The sequence below is a fragment of the Phoenix dactylifera genome, chromosome 7 (assembly GCF_051530095.1).
Source record: "Phoenix dactylifera cultivar Ajwa chromosome 7, Ajwa_hap1_PhDact_Kaust_v1.1, whole genome shotgun sequence".
NCBI classification, from domain to species: domain Eukaryota; kingdom Viridiplantae; phylum Streptophyta; class Magnoliopsida; order Arecales; family Arecaceae; genus Phoenix; species Phoenix dactylifera.
In genome coordinates this window covers 30,706,704-30,725,849 of record NC_143196.1, presented here as the reverse complement: position 1 = coordinate 30,725,849, position 19,146 = coordinate 30,706,704, and the positions used below count along the sequence as shown (strand labels likewise).

General features: G+C 40.3%; 2 protein-coding genes across 2 annotated transcripts; one reads left to right on the top strand and one right to left on the bottom strand.

Annotated features, from left to right (window-relative positions):
• Nucleotides 1-26: 26 nt before the first annotated feature.
• LOC103702763 (cystathionine gamma-synthase 1, chloroplastic-like) lies at nt 27-8,161 on the bottom strand. Its single transcript, XM_039127212.3, has 11 exons — nt 7,542-8,161; nt 7,145-7,248; nt 6,978-7,051; nt 6,717-6,885; nt 4,267-4,326; nt 3,965-4,168; nt 3,789-3,875; nt 3,055-3,162; nt 837-932; nt 633-751; nt 27-359 (listed from the first exon to the last, which is right to left on the bottom strand). Exons 1-11 carry the CDS (start codon nt 8,023-8,025, stop codon nt 236-238), a joined length of 1,629 nt encoding a protein of 542 aa, XP_038983140.3. The 5' UTR covers nt 8,026-8,161; the 3' UTR covers nt 27-235.
• A 9,769-nt stretch (nt 8,162-17,930) lies between these two features.
• Nucleotides 17,931-18,392, top strand: LOC103705210 (dehydration-responsive element-binding protein 3-like). The gene has a single exon (XM_008788848.5). It carries the CDS (start codon nt 17,931-17,933, stop codon nt 18,390-18,392), a length of 462 nt encoding a protein of 153 aa, XP_008787070.4.
• Nucleotides 18,393-19,146: the final 754 nt, after the last annotated feature.

Genomic DNA, 19,146 nt, shown 5'->3' with positions numbered 1-19,146 from the left:
TGGCGCTTCGGGTGAAACATAGAGAATTAAAGAAGTTTATCGGTTTCATAAAGAGGTATACTAAAATGTCAAAGACTGGATGCATTAATACGGGCTTAAGTGAGAGAGAGAGAGAAAAAAAAAAGGAGAGAAAACAGAAGTCCCAAATTAAATTATCAGCACAACCCTGTCAAACTAATAAGTGGCAGCAACCACATTAGAACAGAAAAGGCGGATAGTATTAATTGTTGCGGAACTAGATACTTTCCAGGGCCTGAACGATATCAGCCTTCAAGTCCTCGAAGTCCTCCACTCCAAAACTGAACCTGATCAGGTTGTCCTTGATACCGTACGTGGCTCTCTCGGATGAACTTAGATCCCTGCACCACAAAGACCGATCAGAATGCCCTTCTTAAATTAGGAATGTGAAGTTCATAGCTTCTTCCCTCATCATCCAAATATTCAGTTATTTTCTTATCAAAATTCTAGACCCTGTTGAACTACTGAGATGTTCCCAAATGGGGAAAAGCCTAGATGTCGTGAGACTCATGAAACAGCTATTCCTTCTAGGATTCTATCAGGTTGCACCGTTGCATGCATGGTAAAGTGGGTTCTTACTATCAATCGGGTAAATTGAAAAGGGGCAAGAGTACCAGTAAGACATGATGGCTGGCTGGTCTATGATACTCTCACAGCCCCCAAAAGAAGGTGCAATGTATGGTATCTTCAAAGAATCGACGAACTTCATTGTAGTCTGCAAGTCTCCGGCTACCTGCACCCCAAATACCAATAATTAAGTTCACGTTAACAATGAGGCTGTGATGTTAAAAAAATGGAAGCACGGGTGAGAGACGCACCTCAAAACTGACCACACCACCAAATCCAGTCATTTGTTGTTTGGCGATGTGATGCTCCGGATGACTGGGCAGACCAGGATAGTAGACACGTGTAATCTGGCAAAGTGCCAAGTCAGATACAAAAATGCCACAGGTGATGTAAGTGCAGTAGCAAAGCTAAACTAGCAAATAAACATATATCATTTCAGGTCTTCCACATAATTAATAAAACACAAAATACTGACAGAAGAACAATACAACAATAGACCAATTTGACCTTGAGAAACTTTGCATTTGAAAGCATGCATAGGACAGCAATACAATTAAGTTACAAGAAGTTATAGGAAGATTCCGAATACAATAATAGTGGTCTAATTTGGAATTCATTCGCTAGAAGTTATGAGTTATAAGAAGATTCTTGACGGAGAAACTAGAAGTATCTTTTATTAGATCATGTGCACGATAAGAATTAATCTTAATCCAATCAGAAGTTTTTCAGAATTAATCTTAATCCAATCAGAATTTTTTCTTCAAGTTCATTGCTCTAGCAGAAGTTCTCTCTCATGTGCAAAGGACAGAAGTAACTACCAACAAACTGTATAACTACACTTTACAGCACAACGATAAGAAAGTCACTTTACAGGCTTTCATCTGGTGTTCCGATTCCTAGATAGATCTTCAGTTGGTATACCAAGCCTGCTTAGACTGAATGGAAGTTCAGGTTTTGACCATGAAATGAGTAGTCTTGGAGGAGATATTTCAAAAAAAAAAAAAAAAAAAAGAATCATGAGATAAAAGCAACAAGCACGAGAAAATTATCAAATGATAGAGAGTAAATACAATTCTCTGGGCATTGCATGAAGAAGGGGAAGCCAAAATTTCTAACACTGAAACAAGGAATGTGAAAGTGATGGGTGGTTGGGGGAGGTAAGACACATTATTTCACCGACACTTGAATAATTAATGGCTAAGGACAATGGTCACGAAGTAGGGCTTAAAATTTATGCATTTGACACAGCAATAAGAATCCAGGTCACTTTTCTAGAGCTATTTTTCAGCTGGACCTCCCCTACAGTATCGTCACCCACGGTAGAGTTTAAGCACCAAGTTTAAGGTGGATTGGTGTGGTTCCTCTACACCTAGAACCCCAGAATATCGAACCACGAATGAAGAAAAGCATGAAATAAAAGCGTATGGGCTAGTGATTTTGAGCCCCCAATTCTTGACTGGAAGGGACACCAGGGCCTCTGCCCTTCTATCCCTTGGATAGGATAGAGGGGAAGGGCAGAGCTTTTGGTTTTTTCATGTTGTTAAATAGTTGAACAATAAAAATAGATGGCGAGTGCCTGATCTCATGTCGTGTAGAAACAAGGTTCAAATCTCTCGGTCTGTTAAAATATCTCAGCTGCATACAACATTGCACTTCCACTTGACATCGAATTCATTCGGTGTCTCCTATTTTATTCCCAGGCAGATTATCAGTTCACATTGCATGCACTGTTTAAATGAGTGGAAACAAAGACACTCATTTGAAATCAGTTATCCTTGGAGCACAGAAATGATCAAACGTTTATAAATATAAGCTCCTGAGAAGGAAAAATTATAGAAAAAACTAAGAGTAACAACAGCCTCTAGGCACTGCACAAGAAGATGAAGGTCAAAATTCCTAACAGTAACATTGATTCAATAAGTGATTAAGGTTGTTCCTCTAAACCCATGGCTATCTTCAACATGTGTAGCTAAGGAAATCAGTTGCAAAGTAAGGTTTCAGGATACGTTTTGGAAAGAGCATAAATTCACAACTCAATGCAAATACAGGCGTCTTGCAAACTAGCAAGCCTTAAAATTAGGGGAGAAAGGGATAAAAATTATAAAATATCAGAAATATCTCAAAGACATAATGAAAGACATTAGGAAGAAAATCTAATGAATAATTAAAGAAAATCTGTAGAACAGATGCACAAGTATCCTTTTGTTGAAACATAATCACAGGAAAAACTTTTTGAAATGAAAATTGAGAAAACATCCAGATTTCCTCAAAATAAAATAGGAGTGCAGGCAGGGGATGGAATGTGTTTGTTCTGTGTATTGCTTTTTATTTTTTCTTTCATAGTAATCATATTTCATGAGGGTCGAAGTTTCTCTCATGAATTAATCAACATTTGAATCAGCTCCAGCTAACAAGATTTACAAGACTTCTAAAATGATAGACTAATAAAAAAGGAAAAGCCCCAATTACCTTAGGATGTTCCTCTAAAAACTGGGCCATCCTTAATGCCGTATGATTCTGTTGCTGTACACGAAGATGCAGCGTCTTCATACCTCGGACGATCATATATGCAGCATTCTGGAAGGGTAAAGTCAAGAAAATAGAAGTTAATTAGCAAACAGGATCAACGTTCCAGCGATAAAAAGTAATGCAATTCTTAGACCATAAAGTCATGTCTGGTTCCAATCATGCTTTAATGTCAAAAGTCAAGAGTTTGATGCCTATCAAATTGGTGACACATGTAGCATTAACCCAATTTGGAATATCCCCCAACAGAGAAATCATCTGATTCAGGCTATATGCTGAGTAAGATCTTCAGTGAGCTGTCCACATAAAATATGTGTCATTGACAACTAATTCAAGAAGCTTAAGGAGAGAATCCTGTGGAAGGCAATATTGTATTGTGAATAATTTGTGGTAAAAGTTATTTTCATTTAAAAAAAAATCCAAATCACTACCAAGCCCCACATTCATTGATTTTCATGTTATCCACCTGTGACAAATAGTTGGGAGTTTGTAATGGATCTACTAAAGAGAAGCTTGGATTTGCTGAAGCTTTCAACTATAAATAGAAACCTGACCCCTAGACTGACAATTTTTTTCCCACCTGCCTCTACTTTCCACATACAAGATGGCAGAATACATGAAGCAAAAATATTTATTTAAGTTATTTTATAAGCCCGCCACCTATCATGTTTACTTACAGGATTTAGAACACCACCAATAACATTATGATACTGACGAATCTTAGAAATCAATTCCTCTGAACCACTAAGGCAACCTCCAAGAACCTGAATAAGTAATTCCATAATATTAGAAAGTGCAAAAGTGAAATAAATTCAACAGAGACATACAAAAAAGAAATACTTCATTAACTTACATCATTATGGCCAGCAATGAATTTAGTAGCAGAATGCAAAACCATATCAGCCCCTAAAGTTAAGGCCTTCTGATTGACTGGTGAGGCAAAGGTACCATCTATGCAAACTAGTGTTCCTTTGCTGTGGCAAAGTTTTGAAACGAACTCGATATCAACACATCGAAGGAAAGGGTTAGTTGGTGATTCCGTGAAGAAAAGAGATACCTGAGTAAAAATGATGTATCAGCTCAGTGCAACTGCAGAAATCAACAGGAACATATAAAAGAGAGATTAGAAACCAACAAGCGACATTATTCACTAACATTATTCTGATCCAGAGCACTTTTCAGGGAGTCCATATCAGCAGGATCAATTACAGTAGCCTGTATTTTGAAGATAATGAAGAATTAGAAACATGCACAAAAAAAGGGAGGGAAAAGTTATCCTTGAACAGTATATAAACGAAATTATACATAGAAGCTGTTGAATTTTTCTAACTTCTTTTTTGTCGAAGTGATTTAAGGAAAAATAAATGTATTGAATTTAAATGAAGAAAGAACATTATTTCATATTCATACCTAACATAAAGATTTTGACTATGCAAACCATATTTTAAATAAAAATTCCATGCAAGGTAGCATAAGGCAATTTTCTTACTGCTGCTGATATCCAAAGATAAAAGTCAGGTTAACCATTTAAGTTCATTACCTGAAAGTGAAAAGGAACAATAAGCATGGTTTAAAATTTTGACCACGAAGAACTGTCTTAAATTTCCATTTGGTCAATCCAAAATCGAATGCCCAAACATGCTTCTCTTTGTTATGGATGCATTTTGTTTATTTATCTTAGAGCACATAAGATTCACAAACTAACCTGAACATTGCATTTGATCAAAGGGTAGCATTGGTATTGACTATTTAAAGTGCATCAACACTTAATTTGCTTTTAAACTAGGGGATGCATACTCATATATGGATGTCAGAAATTTTTAACTAAATTAGCTACTAATTTACCAAATCATACATTACCATATCCAAACCTGACTAATTAGATTACCAGCTTTGGTTTTGGGATCCACAAATGCCACAAGAGATATCTTGTCAGATACTGATAATGGGTAAAAGAAGCAATTACATCAACATATAAAACTAAATAAATACAGAGGACAAATATCACGAGCAGATGATAAGGAAGAGAGAGGTATATAAGCCAGCCATCAGGTAACATTAGCCAAAAGCAAAAGTGCAAAATGCAAAAATTGATCATTAGAAACACAGCAATCATCTGAACAATGATAGCACCTTTCCACTCCTTGAATTACCAACAATAGAAACCAACCATCAGAAATGACAAAACGCAAGTACAGCAGAGTGAGCAAGAGCCAAATATATAATGAGTTCAAAACATAGCCTACATGCAAAGGCAGGTTGAAAGTTACTGTCCATATTTGAGTATAAATGCACATATCAATGTTTATTAGAGTCAATTCAGGTAGAAAACACACCATTATGCCTAAGGCTATTAAATCAATGTTTAATATCAATATACTGATGGAACATATGTACTCCATAAGATACGATATATAGTTAGTGTTAGTTGGACACCTATGTCCATCTTGAAAAATCCATGTCCACACATATCCTCAAATCATAAATGCATCAAACTTATTAGATAGCTTTCAAATCTTGGATTTGGATACTTCAGACTGGTGAAAAGTCAGCTTCTTCCATTGCTGATCCTGATGTAGTTATCATACAAGTCTCATAATAATTGAAAGTAGGCTCTGTTGATTTATGGCGTTTATTTAAGGATCATGATGTTAAAAACTTTGTGAACTATCATGTAACTTTTGTGCTAGGCACATGTATTTCTACAACTCATAGTAAATAAAAACAGCACATGGTCAATTTAAAACTCATGATTTATACTAGTGATCACTTGCTAAACCCAATGAATCATCATTTTTGTTTTTTTACTAATATCCACCTTCTTTAGCACTGACCACTTTCCCATACAGGGGAACAATAGTGACATTATCATAGTTGCAGGAATTAATCAATTTCTTATAAGATAATAATAACTGTAAAGAAGCACTTGTCAATTATATATAACATGAAACAACTTAATAAGTATTACCTCTTCACATTTTTCTATTCCACATAGAACAACTAATTATATAATTTATTTTAATTTTAATTTAATTCAATTTAAAATATTTTTCTCCTATGTCCCCATGGGTCATGTATTTTTGCTCTTGTCAAGCTGGATATTAGTTGTTTACATGTTGAAATCCTACTCTCATGTTTGTTTCCATGGAACAATGGATACATATTTTAATATGTGTGTCTACCAATGCATCAGCAGTCAAATGAAATCCATATCCAGAAGTTTTCTTAGTTATTGCTTCAGATCCTATTTACTGGTCAGCATTGTCATGCAGTCTCGACTACAGTACACTCTTGCTATTACAGCTTGCCAATTAGGGAATCTGTTTAGCCTGAGGTTGCTAAACCCTGGCGATCATGTCAACACAGATCATCTTCCATTCTTACCAATATACTTATGCATGATCATCCAAAGAACATGATCCCAGAGCTTAATTAATTCTGCAAGTCTACGCCCCATGGGCATTCTAGCAATAACAAAACTGCAGGACCACAACATCATTACACTGTCCTGACTCCTGAGACATTAAAGAGGACCAGTTCTACATCCAACAATTCATCTAGTACTATAGATAAAACAACAGTAATTATAAAAGATATAGAATTACCAAAATTCCCATCTTAGGAAGCTCATTCTGGATGAATATCCTAGTCTTCCTGTAACAATCAGTGGTTGTAACGATATGCCCACCAGCAGGAACCAGTGCAGTAAGCATAGCAACACTTGCATACATGCCCGATGACACAAATAAGGTAGATTCAGCTTTCTCCAATGCACTGCTCCAACAAAGAAATCATGTTAAACTACAGCAGTAAAAGGTGCAGCCAAAAAAGATCATGCAACAAAAAAGGTATCACAAATCAAATACCTCATCTTCTCCTCCAGAGCCTTCGTGGTTGGGTTTCCATATCGCCCATACTCGAAACTTGCATGCCTTCCCTCCTGCAAGAGATTCATCAAGAATGTGTAATTTTCAAGAAATCCAAAAGATCAAGAATAATTTTCATAGCTATCTCCAAGAAATCAACCATGTACCTTGAAATCAACCAGCTCGTTGGAATTCTTAAACCAGTAAGCAGAGGTGTTGACAACCGGGGTGGTGATTGCATCCGTGGTTATACCGCGTCCTACTCTCTCGCCTGCGCAGATCAAGATCGTGGGATGAAATGTAAATTACCGAATCCATCTTAAGATAAAAAAACAAAAAAAACAAAATTTTTCCTGGCAAAGTTCACTTTCTTGACATCAAATAGAAGAAGAAAAGAAGAAGGGCGAAGAGGAAGCATAAGGAGACAATTTTTTAGTAGCGGCAGAATTTAAAAGAAAGAAACCACCAAGATCTTCTTGATTTAAAGAAAAACAGAAAAGGGCCAAGGAAAACATCAAAAGAACTTTTTAATCGTTAAAAAGAGAAGAGGAGCGGACGGGCTACCGGCATGAACCGCTAGGCTCCCGTCCGAGCTCAGCGACGCTGCAGCAGTGGCGGCCTTGGAATCGGCCGCCGGGATCTGCGACTGTGCACTGGTACCGTTGCCACCGGCGAGGGTGGCGACGTCCGCCTCAACGGGGATCGCAACCGTCGCCGCGGCATCGGCGGCGGCCGCTACGGCGGAGAGGGGGGTTTCGGGGAGGCCGGGGTTGTTGGACCACGAAGCGGCGACGATCTGGGCGACGCCGATGTTGCTGCAGTTGCGGCGGGCCTTGGTGCTGAGCTGCCGGACGAAGTTGGGGGGGAAGCGGAGGATGAGGGCGGACGACAGACCGGAGGTGCAGCGGCGGGGGGATAGAAGGCGGGAGGAGGCGGTGCCGGAAGGGAAATCCGGACGGGGGATGGCGCCAGAGTCGCCGCGGCAGTCGGAGGCGGCAGCGGTGACGAAGAAGAACTTCGTGGGGCAGCAGCCGGAGGAGACCGCCATCGTCTGGGAGAGGAGGAGGAGGCGGCGGCGGAGGTGGAAATGAAAAGCCTTCCTTCTTCCCCTCTCTCAAAAACTTTAAAGAAAAGAAAAACAAATGAAACAAGAAGAAAAGAAAAAGGGTTGGTGAGGGAAACACGGTGGGGAGCAAAAACCCTCGGCTTATAAGGACGAGACGACGGTGGCGGGCGGGCCCCATCCATCTTCTCATTCCGCATTGGATGGCTCTCTCGCTATTATTAGTAAGCAGTAAATATTGCTTTTCTTCTTTTTTTTTTCTTAGGATATTGCTTTTCTTATTTTTTTTCTTAGGATATTGCTTTTCTTATTAGTATAACTAGCATGTAACCCACGTAGGAGGTTGTTTTTTTCTCGTGTGATAGAATATGTAACATAAATAAAATAGAATAAAATAGATGTAAAAGTTTAATTATTTCTTAAAATAAATTTTTAATATAAATATTATAATATATTATCACTGCATAAAATTTTAACAATATATAGATATATCGATATAGTAAAATAGTAAAATTATGATCCAATTTTTTATATAATAAAAAAGATAAATTAAAAAAAATATGAAATTATTGGATGAATTACACTTACATATGATAGTTTAAAAAACTCATGCGTAAGGATATTCATAATTTACTCTAATAAAAAATATTTTTTTAGTAACATGCTAATCAAAAATATTTTATTAATATTAACATATATTTAACAAGTATAATTGTTAATAATACCATTAATTTCTATATTAATTTAGTAGTATTAATATTTTTTACCTTATAAACAAATATTAAGCATATATAAGGATATATTAAGCAAATATGGTTATTAATAATATCATTAACATATTATAGTATTATATTTGATAGAGAGCAACCATTATCCAAAATAAAAACTCTATGAATAATGTTATTAATATGGGCATCTATATGGTGAATGGAGAGCTCTGTATGAGCAAAGTCTCCATTTTAGTATATACATTAGATTTTTTTATTGATTTATCCCTAATGTATTTTATATTTACATACTAATCCTTGTCTCTTTTATATTTATATCTTAATCTTTAAATCTTGCAAGTATTGCTTATACATCCCTTAGGTCAAGTAGATGGTATTGGAATATTCTGCCTATATTTTCCTAATGATTTTAATTTCATATCTTCTAAATATTTTTTTTGCTTGTTGCTCTCGTATGCAACCAATATCCCAATGCCGTTGTGTCTCTTGGCAGCCAAGCCAGGCAAGAAGAGGGCAAATTATATAAAAGAAACCAAGAAGAGACCTGGTGTGAAGCCTTGTCCACTATTAACCTAGAGGCATTTTTGTCCTTATGCAACCCTAGTTTACCTTCATTAGGATATAAAAGCTAGTGAAAGAAGTAAAATGGTAGAAATTAATATGTAAACATAAAAAATCTTAAGGAACAATCCACAATTTTTGTAAGCCTACACCCAAATTCTTACAAGGATTGAAGTGCATTTTTTGCTATTGTAACTTGGAAACCACTCACACAATTCACCAAATATAGCATTCAACATCACTTATCCGTTCATCAAATATGGCATTCAGCAGCACTTTTATGGTGCATCAATCTTAAATTATGTGGAAATGAAATTTGATGTAAGACTAATGGGGCAGTATGTTGCTTCATCCCATGTTCTTGCTCTATATCATTGTGACATGAAAGCACCTATGATGAGTCATCAGTTCACATAAAGATATTTATGACATAGTGGTCAAATCACATAAAAATAGATGGTGCATGTATAAGAATTCAGAACCTCATCCAAAATGACTAGCCGAAAGGTATTATTTGAATTTCTTGATCCTGTATAAGTACTCAAGATCTACCTGTCAAATAACCGATGTAGGACTAAACACACGCCCGCCCTAACGTTATCGTCGGGATAAAAGTTCAAATTCATTAAAATCTAATCACAAACACCATGATCAATCGGTGGTCAGCCGTAATGGATCTGTACTGCAATGTTTTCTAGTCCATAGGTTATAAGGTGGGTCCGCTCTGATACCATTTGTAACAATCTAGGAGCTCACCCAAAATGCCTAGTCGGATGGTATTATTTGGCTTTTTGATCCTGTATAAGTGCTCAAGATCGATTCAGCAAATAACTGATATGGAACTAAACACATGCCCGCACGATTCTCACAGTATGAATGTATCACTATGTGCCAATAAACTCCTTATTTTGACTAAAAAAAACCAAAGACCCAAACTCCTATCGTAATCATACCATGTTACCACATGTGATGTGCATGATTATTAATGTATTTATTTTAAAGGCAATTCCTCATCTTTTTTGTGGGGAGAATTTTTTTTTTTTTTTGGCCTTTATCAAATTTTATAACGTTACTTTCGAGACTCTACTTCAGCCATTGCAAGCGTCGGAAGAGCAAGTAATAAATTAAAGAAAAAGTTTTTTTTCGTTGTTTCACGTGTATGCATGCGTCCGCTTAAAGCTTGATGGTTGGCTTATCTACATCAATATTATGTATAACTAGAAAGATTATTCTCAATAAAATTTGAAGCTGTAAAGTCTCTTTTTAGTAAAACAATCTCCTTTGTCATCGATACACTGCATGGTCATGTACTCAAGGAGGGATAGGGGATTAAATTTTATTGGTTACGAAATTTCAGAAAAAAAATTGTTTTGAAATCTGATCTACATATAACAGCCTCAAAATCCAAAAAGTTCATTTATTTCGGGTCCAAACAATCCGATATGTATTTTTTATTAGTCGTTCTTTGCAAATTCATTGCGCATATAAAAAGAGAGAGAGAACTTATAAACTTTAAATATATTTTTAGGAAAAGTATTTATAAAAATTTTAACTTTTCATGCATGTATTGCTGGTAGTGTATCCTAGCTTCTCGCAAATAACTCCCTCGGGCACTTTGAGCTTTTTTTTGGACATACATAGATTCCATGGTATCACAAGAAAATCATATGCTTTCAGGGAAATCTAATCATTGGAGAATTATGTTTGTAAAATGCTATTTCACGGGAGGCTTCTTCCGCCACTTTGCTTCAAAATTATTTTCCTCCTCCTCCTCCATCGGTGTTATGAAACATCTCATTCGACCATCAACCATGCATCTTTGTTGCCCTTTCCTTCCACATGGTTCTATGATTTATGGGATGCAAGATGAGCCAGAGAGATAGAGTGATTGAAACTCTACGAAGGCTTCTTAATATCAGTAGAGCATGAATTCTTTACAATGTACAATTTATACTACGGATTGTTGAGAAAAATGTGCCTCGAAACTCGAAACGACTGCAAATTGAATTCGGCTCAAGTTTGCTTGAAAAAATCTGTGCCAACTAAATGGAGTCGACTCCTGCAGAGCTGGAGTCGACTCCTATGAAGCTTGAGTCGACCCCAGGGATGAGAGGGTCGACTCGCATCTGCCACAGTGAAGAAACAGAGAGCAGTTTTCTGGGTTGCTTGCAGGAGTCGACTCCAGTCCTGCAGGAGTCGACTCCAGTCCTGCAGGAGTCGACTCCAGCTCTGCAGGAGTCGACTCTCTCAGAAAGACAGAACGTGCCAGTTTCGGTGCTGATACTTGGAGTCGACCCGAGGATGTCCGAGTCGACTCGAACTTATCAGGAGTCGACCCCGGAAAGTGAAGAGTCGACTCCTGATCACGGGATTGATTGAAACGATGGCAAGATGGGTTTTTTGACTTAGGGTTTTTCGTAGGGAAGTTTCCTTATGTGTTGAAAACCTATAAATAGGGTTTTTTGGTGAACCCTAGGTGAGATGGGATGAGAGCGGCTGTAGTGAGTTTTTTTTTGGAGTTCTATCTCTCTTGTAAGCCCTAGGTGTGCAATCTCCAACAGGAAGAGAGATCATTGTAACCCTTGCTGAATATATTGAAATCTGTGTGTGTGGCCTCCGTGGACGTAACCCGTATTGGGTGAACCACGTAAAATTATTGTCTTTGCAAAAGATTTGATTTTATTCTCTACTACTTCTTCTTCTCGATTCGTCTTTCCGCAGTTTGGACGCAGGAAAGGGAACAGTACGATCGAGGATGAGTCCTTTCATCGCGCAACAACTGGTATCAGAGCTACGTTCCCTGTGTCCCAATGGCTGACGAAGGAAGATTGAGGATAGAGAAATTCAACGGACAGAACTTTGGTGTGTGGAAGATGCAGATGGAAGATTACTTGCTCTCAAAGGATCTGGATCTACCACTGGGCGGAGAAGAAGCGAAGCCGACAGACATGCCGTCGGAGAAGTGGGAGCGTCTTGATAAGAAGGCGCTCGCCGCTATCCGTTTGTCCTTGGCATCGGAGATCCTCGGCAATATATCCAAAGTAAAGACTGCAAAAGATTTGATGGACACACTGGCTTCCATGTATGATGAGCCAACAGGAGCGAACAAGGTATTCCTGATTCGACGATTATTCACTTTGAAGATGAGAGACAGTGGGAGTGTTCATTCACATCTGAGTGAATTCAATACCCTATGTGCCCAATTGGAATCTGTGAAGATCACGTTCACTGATGAGGTGAAGGCGTGGGCTCTTCTAGGTCAGATGCCTGAAAGTTGGGAAGGCTTTATCACGGCTGTTAGTAATTCTTCGGGAAAGACTACAGCGAGGTTTGATGAAGTGGTAGCTCTTATTCTGAGTGAAGAGGCTCGAAGGAAAACCCTGGATCCATCAGCAAGTTCATCTGGGAACGCGCTGGCTTTTGAAGAACGTGGAAGGACTTCAAAGAAGGGAGACAGAAATAGGGGTGGACGATCCAAGTCTAGAAACAAGTCTAGACCTCTTGGAAAGTGCTGGAATTGTGGGCAGAAGGGTCACTTGAGAAAAGACTGCAAAGTGTCGAAGAACAATGGTGGTTCTGACACTAAAGCAAGTGCTAATTTAGCCGAAACTGCAAGTGAAGATGATGCCCTGATACTTTCCTGTGATATTCATCCGGAGTCGTGGATAGTCGACTCAGGTGCCTCGTTCCATGCTACTGGGAACAAGGCAATCATCTCAAACTATGTTGCAGGTGATCATGGCAAGGTGTATCTTGGTGATGGAAATAGTTGCAACATCGTAGGAAAGGGAGATGCTCAGATAAAGACATCAAGTGGGATGACTTTAACTCTGAAAGATGTGCGACATGTACCCAAACTGGCTCGAAATCTGATTTCGGTAAGTCAGTTGTCGGATTTGGGGTTTGTGACCACCTTCAATGATGATGCTTGGAAGATCACTAAGGGAGCCTTGGTGATTGCTCGAGGTGTAAGGTCAGGAACACTATACATGACAGCTGATACTGATTCCACCGTCAGTGCTGCAAATCCGACTGTTGATGCAAGGACATGGCACATGAGACTCGGCCACATGAGTCAGAAAGGGATGAAGGTGATGATGTCCAAAAGAAAATTGGGAGACCTGAAATCTGTGGATTTGGAATTCTGTGAAGATTGTGTACTGTCAAAACAGAAGAAGGTCAGTTTTTCAAAAGGAGGTAGTACCAAGAAAAATTCTAAGTTGGAACTCGTACATACTGACGTATGGGGACCAACTCAAGTGGCTTCTCATGGAGGAGCAAGGTACTATGTCACGTTCATCGACGACGCTATCCGAAAGCTATGGGTCTACTTCTTGAAGCACAAATCCGATGTATTTGAGAAGTTCAAGAGGTGGAAGGCTCTAGTGGAGAATGAGACAGGTCAGAGATTGAAGTGTCTCAAGTCTGACAATGGGGGCGAATACTGCAGTGATGAGTTTGAGGTTTTTTGTGCCTCAGCTGGAATTCGAAGACTGAAGACGGTTCCAGGAACGCCACAGCAAAATGGCGTTGCAGAACGCATGAACCGCACCATCAACGAGCGGGCACGATGCATGAGGCTTCATGCGGGGTTGCCGAAGATTTTTTGGGCGGAAGCGGTCAGTACAGCAGTGTATCTGATCAACAGAGGGCCTTCAGTTGCATTGGAGCTTGGACTGCCGGAGGAAGCATGGACTGGGAAAGAGGTGAAACTATCTCACTTGCGTACCTTTGGTTGCATCTCTTACGTGCTCGATACTGCAGACAATCGAACCAAGCTGGATGCAAAGTCAAAGAAGTGCACATTCATTGGGTACGGTGGTGATGATTTTGGATACCGACTCTGGGATGCGACAGATCGGAAAGTCATCAGGAGCAGAAATGTTGTATTCAATGAAGAGGTTCTGTACAAGGACCTGCAGCAACAGACGGGCCAAGGCGACAAAGCTGTAAAATCGGAATATGCAGAGCTGGATGATGAAACAATGTCTCGAGACGATGAAGAAGTTGCTGAGCCAGTGGGAGAAGCACAGCAAGAAGAAGAACTGCCAGCTGATATCCCGATTGCTTTGCGCAAGGATAAAAGAAACAGAAAAACTCCGTCTAGGTATGCTGACTCCCTACAATACTTGTTGCTTACGGATGGTGGTGAGCCAGAAAGCTATAAGGAGGCTTTACAGGTCGAAGCCAGTGACAAGTGGAAGCTTGCCATGGATGATGAAATGGATTCTCTATCATCCAACAGGACGTGGGACTTGGTTCCACTTCCGAAGGGGAAGAGAGCTTTGCACAACAAGTGGGTATACAGACTAAAGCTTGAACCAGATGGTTCTGAGAGGTTCAAAGCGAGACTTGTTGTCAAGGGTTTTCAGCAGAAGGAGGGCATTGATTTTGACGAGATCTTTTCTCCAGTTGTGAAGATGTCTACTATCCGGATGGTGTTGAGCATAGTGGCAGCCAAAGACTTACATCTTGAGCAGCTTGACATCAAGACTGCATTTTTACATGGCGACCTTGAAGAGGAAATCTACATGAAGCAGCCAGAAGGATATGTAGTGAAGGGGAAGAAAGATTGGGTGTGCCGACTTCAGAAAAGTTTGTACGGGTTGAAACAAGCGCCTCGTCAATGGTACTTAAAGTTTGATCAGTTTATGCTGAAGAATGAGTTTCAGAGGTGTAATGGTGATCATTGCTGCTACTTTAAGGGATTGAAAAGCTCATATATCATTCTACTTCTGTATGTAGATGATATGTTGGTGGCAAGTGCCAACATGGGAGAGATTGTGAAACTGAAGAAACAATTATCCCAGGAGTTTTCAATGAAGGACTTGGGTGAAGCCAAGAAAGTCCTTGGGATGCGTATCAGCAGGGACAGGAAGCTTAAAACGTTGAAGTTGTCTCAAGCAGAGTACATTGATAAGGTGCTGAAGCGGTTCAATATGGACGGGGCTAAAGCTGTGAGTACTCCGCTGGGCGCACACTTCAAGTTATCAAAGCAGGAGTGTCCGACTACGCAGAATGATCGAGATGAGATGAAGTATGTATCCTACTCATCAGCGGTCGGAAGCCTTATGTATGCCATGGTTTGCACGAGACCGAATATTGCCCATGCAGTGGGAGTGGTGAGCAGATACATGAGCGATCCAGGCCAGGAGCATTGGAGAGCTGTGAAGTGGATATTGCGGTATCTGAAAGAAACCAGAGACTTAGGACTATGCTATGGTGGTCCTGATGTTTGCCTATTTGGTTTCGTGGATTCTGACATGGCTGGAGACATTGATGGCAGAAAGAGTACTACCGGGTATGTGTTCACGCTGGGAAGTGCTGCAGTTTCATGGGTTTCGAAACTACAGAAGATTGTAGCATTGTCTACGACCGAGGCCGAATACGTTGCTCTTACTGAAGCGAGCAAGGAGATGGTTTGGTTACAAGGTTTGATGAAAGAGCTTGGCATGGAGCAAGGTGATGCGAAGTTGTATAGCGACAGCCAGAGTGCTATACATTTGGCAAAGAATGCTGCTTTTCACTCAAGGACCAAACACATTGATATCAGATATCACTTTATTCGGTCACTCCTCGAAGAAGATTTTTTCCGGCTAGAGAAGATACATACAATGGACAACCCAGCAGATATGTTGACAAAGGTAGTTACTCTTGAGAAGTTGCACATATGTGCATCTTCTGTTGGTCTTCACAGCTAGAAGTGAAGACAGAGGTTCACACACATGGAGGATGATTGGAGATCATGTTGCTGATGGGGTTACGGTTGCTTCAGGCTTGTTTCTCGGCAAGTGGGAGATTGTTGAGAAAAATGTGCCTCGAAACTCGAAACGACTGCAAATTGAATTCGGCTCAAGTTTGCTTGAAAAAGTCTGTGCCAACTGAATGGAGTCGACTCCTGCAGAGCTGGAGTCGACTCCTATGAAGCTTGAGTCGACCCCAGGGATGAGAGGGTCGACTCGCATCTGCCACAGTGAAGAAACAGAGAGCAGTTTTCTGGGTTGCTTGCAGGAGTCGACTCCAGTCCTGCAGGAGTCGACTCCAGCTCTGCAGGAGTCGACTCTCTCAGAAAGACAGAACGTGCCAGTTTCGGTGCTGATACTTGGAGTCGACCCGAGGATGTCCGAGTCGACTCGAACTTATCAGGAGTCGACCCCTGAAAGTGAAGAGTCGACTCCTGATCACGGGATTGATTGAAACGATGGCAAGATGGGTTTTTTGACTTAGGGTTTTTCGTAGGGAAGTTTCCTTATGTGTTGAAAACCTATAAATAGGGTTTTTTGGTGAACCCTAGGTGAGATGGGATGAGAGCGGCTGTAGTGAGTTTTCTTTTGGAGTTCTATCTCTCTTGTAAGCCCTAGGTGTGCAATCTCCAACAGAAAGAGAGATCATTGTAACCCTTGCTGAATATATTGAAATCTGTGTGTGTGGCCTCCGTGGACGTAACCCGTATTGGGTGAACCACGTAAAATTATTGTCTTTGCAAAAGATTTGATTTTATTCTCTACTACTTCTTCTTCTCGATTCGTCTTTCCGCAGTTTGGACGCAGGAAAGGGAACAGTACGATCGAGGGTGAGTCCTTTCATCGCGCAACACGGATTTGATGCAGCGCTCGATAATTATTATTAAAAGTTGGACGGCCATCAAATAAAGTAATCTTACGTATCAATGTATCACATTTGATGATTGGCCATCTTTTGATGATGAATATTTTGTTCGATGGTTGTTTATTATTTTTTTTTACAATGGTCATCAAATGTTGCACTAGATTTTACGGTTCAAATAATGAATTGCAGAGAAGCCTGGGTCATACTGGTAAGATCTTGCAACAGACAAAAGTGATGGCAGGAAGGTGCCGCCATCGGATCTAACCAAAGCTAACCTATTTAGTCAACTTTGATCCATGAAAATAGACCCATGAGTACTGACCTCCACGAACACCAAAGATGAAAGGAAATGAATTAAATAAAATTTTTTTTTTTTTGCATGGATGTTCTTCTAAATATTAGATTTTGCGTGAATACCCTTCTAAAATTGATATTTGCATGTATACCCTCGTAAAACTCTATTATTGTATAAATATCCTAATATAACGGTTGTTTTAACGGTATTAAAAAAATCATATTTATATTAATTAAAATTAAAATTAAAGTTTGAAATGACATTATTATTTTTTTTTCTCCGCTTTTTATCTCTCACAAAAAAAAAGAAAGGCTTTGTGTCGCACTTGGTTATCGATTCCCTGCGCACCTAGCAGCCCTCCCGCTCCCTACTAAAACCCTCCCACGCCCCCACCCTTCTCCCTCACTTCCTCTGGCCTCTCCCCCCCTCCACATCAAGTCGCTCTTTTCTTCTCTCTTCGCACACAGCACACGACAGAAAAGATAAGAAAGCTATCTTGTTCTTCCAACCGCGTGATCCACATAACAACCTATCCAAACCTTTTTAGCACCTAGAGAATCCCATCTGCTGCGTACCCTCTGCCTGCTTCTAATCCAAATGGTTGTTCCTCATTCAACCCCATACGTTTCCTCGGCCGCCCTTTGAACATGATTCCCAGGAGATAACTGTTTCAGCCGTTTCGGAATCGAACACATCGAATGGCCTCCTCCGAAACTGAAACCAGCTGCAGGAACTCAATGCCATGCTCTTGGTCGTCCAATTCCTCGCCATCGCCGTCTCCGAAGAAGAGAGGTTTGATGGGAGGTGGGGGGAAGCAGGCGCGGGACGGGAGCAAGCACCCGATGTACCGCGGCGTGCGGAAGCGGGCATGGGGAAAGTGGGGGTCGGAGATCCGGGAGCCCCGTAAGAAGTCGTGCATCTGGCTCGGAACCTTCCCGACGCCGGAGATGGCTGCGCGGGCCCACGACGTGGCGGCGCTTAGCGTGAAGGGCACCGCCGCCGTCCTCAACTTCTCCGAACTCGCCGCCTCCCTCCCCCGCCCCGCCACCCTCTCCCCTCGTGACGTACAGGCCGCCGCCGCCGCTGCCCGTGCTGCCGCCATGGACCTTCCCTCCGCCACCCACCCCACCCGTCCCGACGAGTCCTCCGACGACCATTAGCCATTGTAACTGAATGAGCCATTCTCTTCTTCTTCTTTGTTTCCCATTCGCTTAGTGGGTTTGCTTAGGAGACCATTAGCCATTGTAACTGAATTAATTGCACGGTGCTCTTTTTTAAAGGGCAAGAGAGGTGAGGAGAGAAGAAAAACAACGAGTAAGGATAATAATATCATTGTAAATTTAAATTTTATTTTTAATTAATATAAATATAATTTTTTTTAACATAGAACAATTGTTATATTATGGGTATTTGTACAATAACATTGTTTTACGAAGATAAATGCAAATATCAATTTTGGAAAAATATCCATGCAAAATTTGATATTTAGAAGGGTATCCATGCAAAAAAACTTAAATAAGACAGAATGCAGGTTCTTTTCATACCATTCAATGTATGACTTGGTGCTCGCCAGCCGATTGAAGAACCCAAGGGAATATCCGAGGAGAAAAAAATAGAGGGCGTCTCTTTCAGAGCCCAAAAGCCGAATTATTGACAAATGAAACACGAGCCAGCCGCCGAGGCCCCATAAGTTTCCGGCTTTGATTAGAGAACGCCGAATGGAAGGAATCTCTCAGCCAACTTGCCAAGCTGGAGGAATGCCGGGCCAAATGGACAAACTTGGGGACCCATTTAGATCTTGAATGGGAGAAATAATTGATCCATCAGTTCAGCTTCGGATCAGTCCAGCTACAAAACGACATGCACGAATATTAAAAAAAATAGAACAATAGAAATATAATTATGTATGCTTTT

Excerpts from the sequence above, each read along its gene's own strand:
- LOC103702763 (XM_039127212.3), bottom strand. The coding sequence starts at position 8,025 with ATGGCGGTCTCCTCCGGCTGCTGCCCCACGAAGTTCTTCTTCGTCACC. Across the intron at positions 7,052-7,144 it reads ACGAGCTGGTTGATTTCAAG|GAGGGAAGGCATGCAAGTTT; the intron begins GTACATGGTTGA and ends AATCTCTTGCAG. Across the intron at positions 4,169-4,266 it reads GTGCTCTGGATCAGAATAAT|GTATCTCTTTTCTTCACGGA; the intron begins GTTAGTGAATAA and ends ATTTTTACTCAG.
- LOC103705210 (XM_008788848.5), top strand. The coding sequence starts at position 17,931 with ATGGCCTCCTCCGAAACTGAAACCAGCTGCAGGAACTCAATGCCATGC.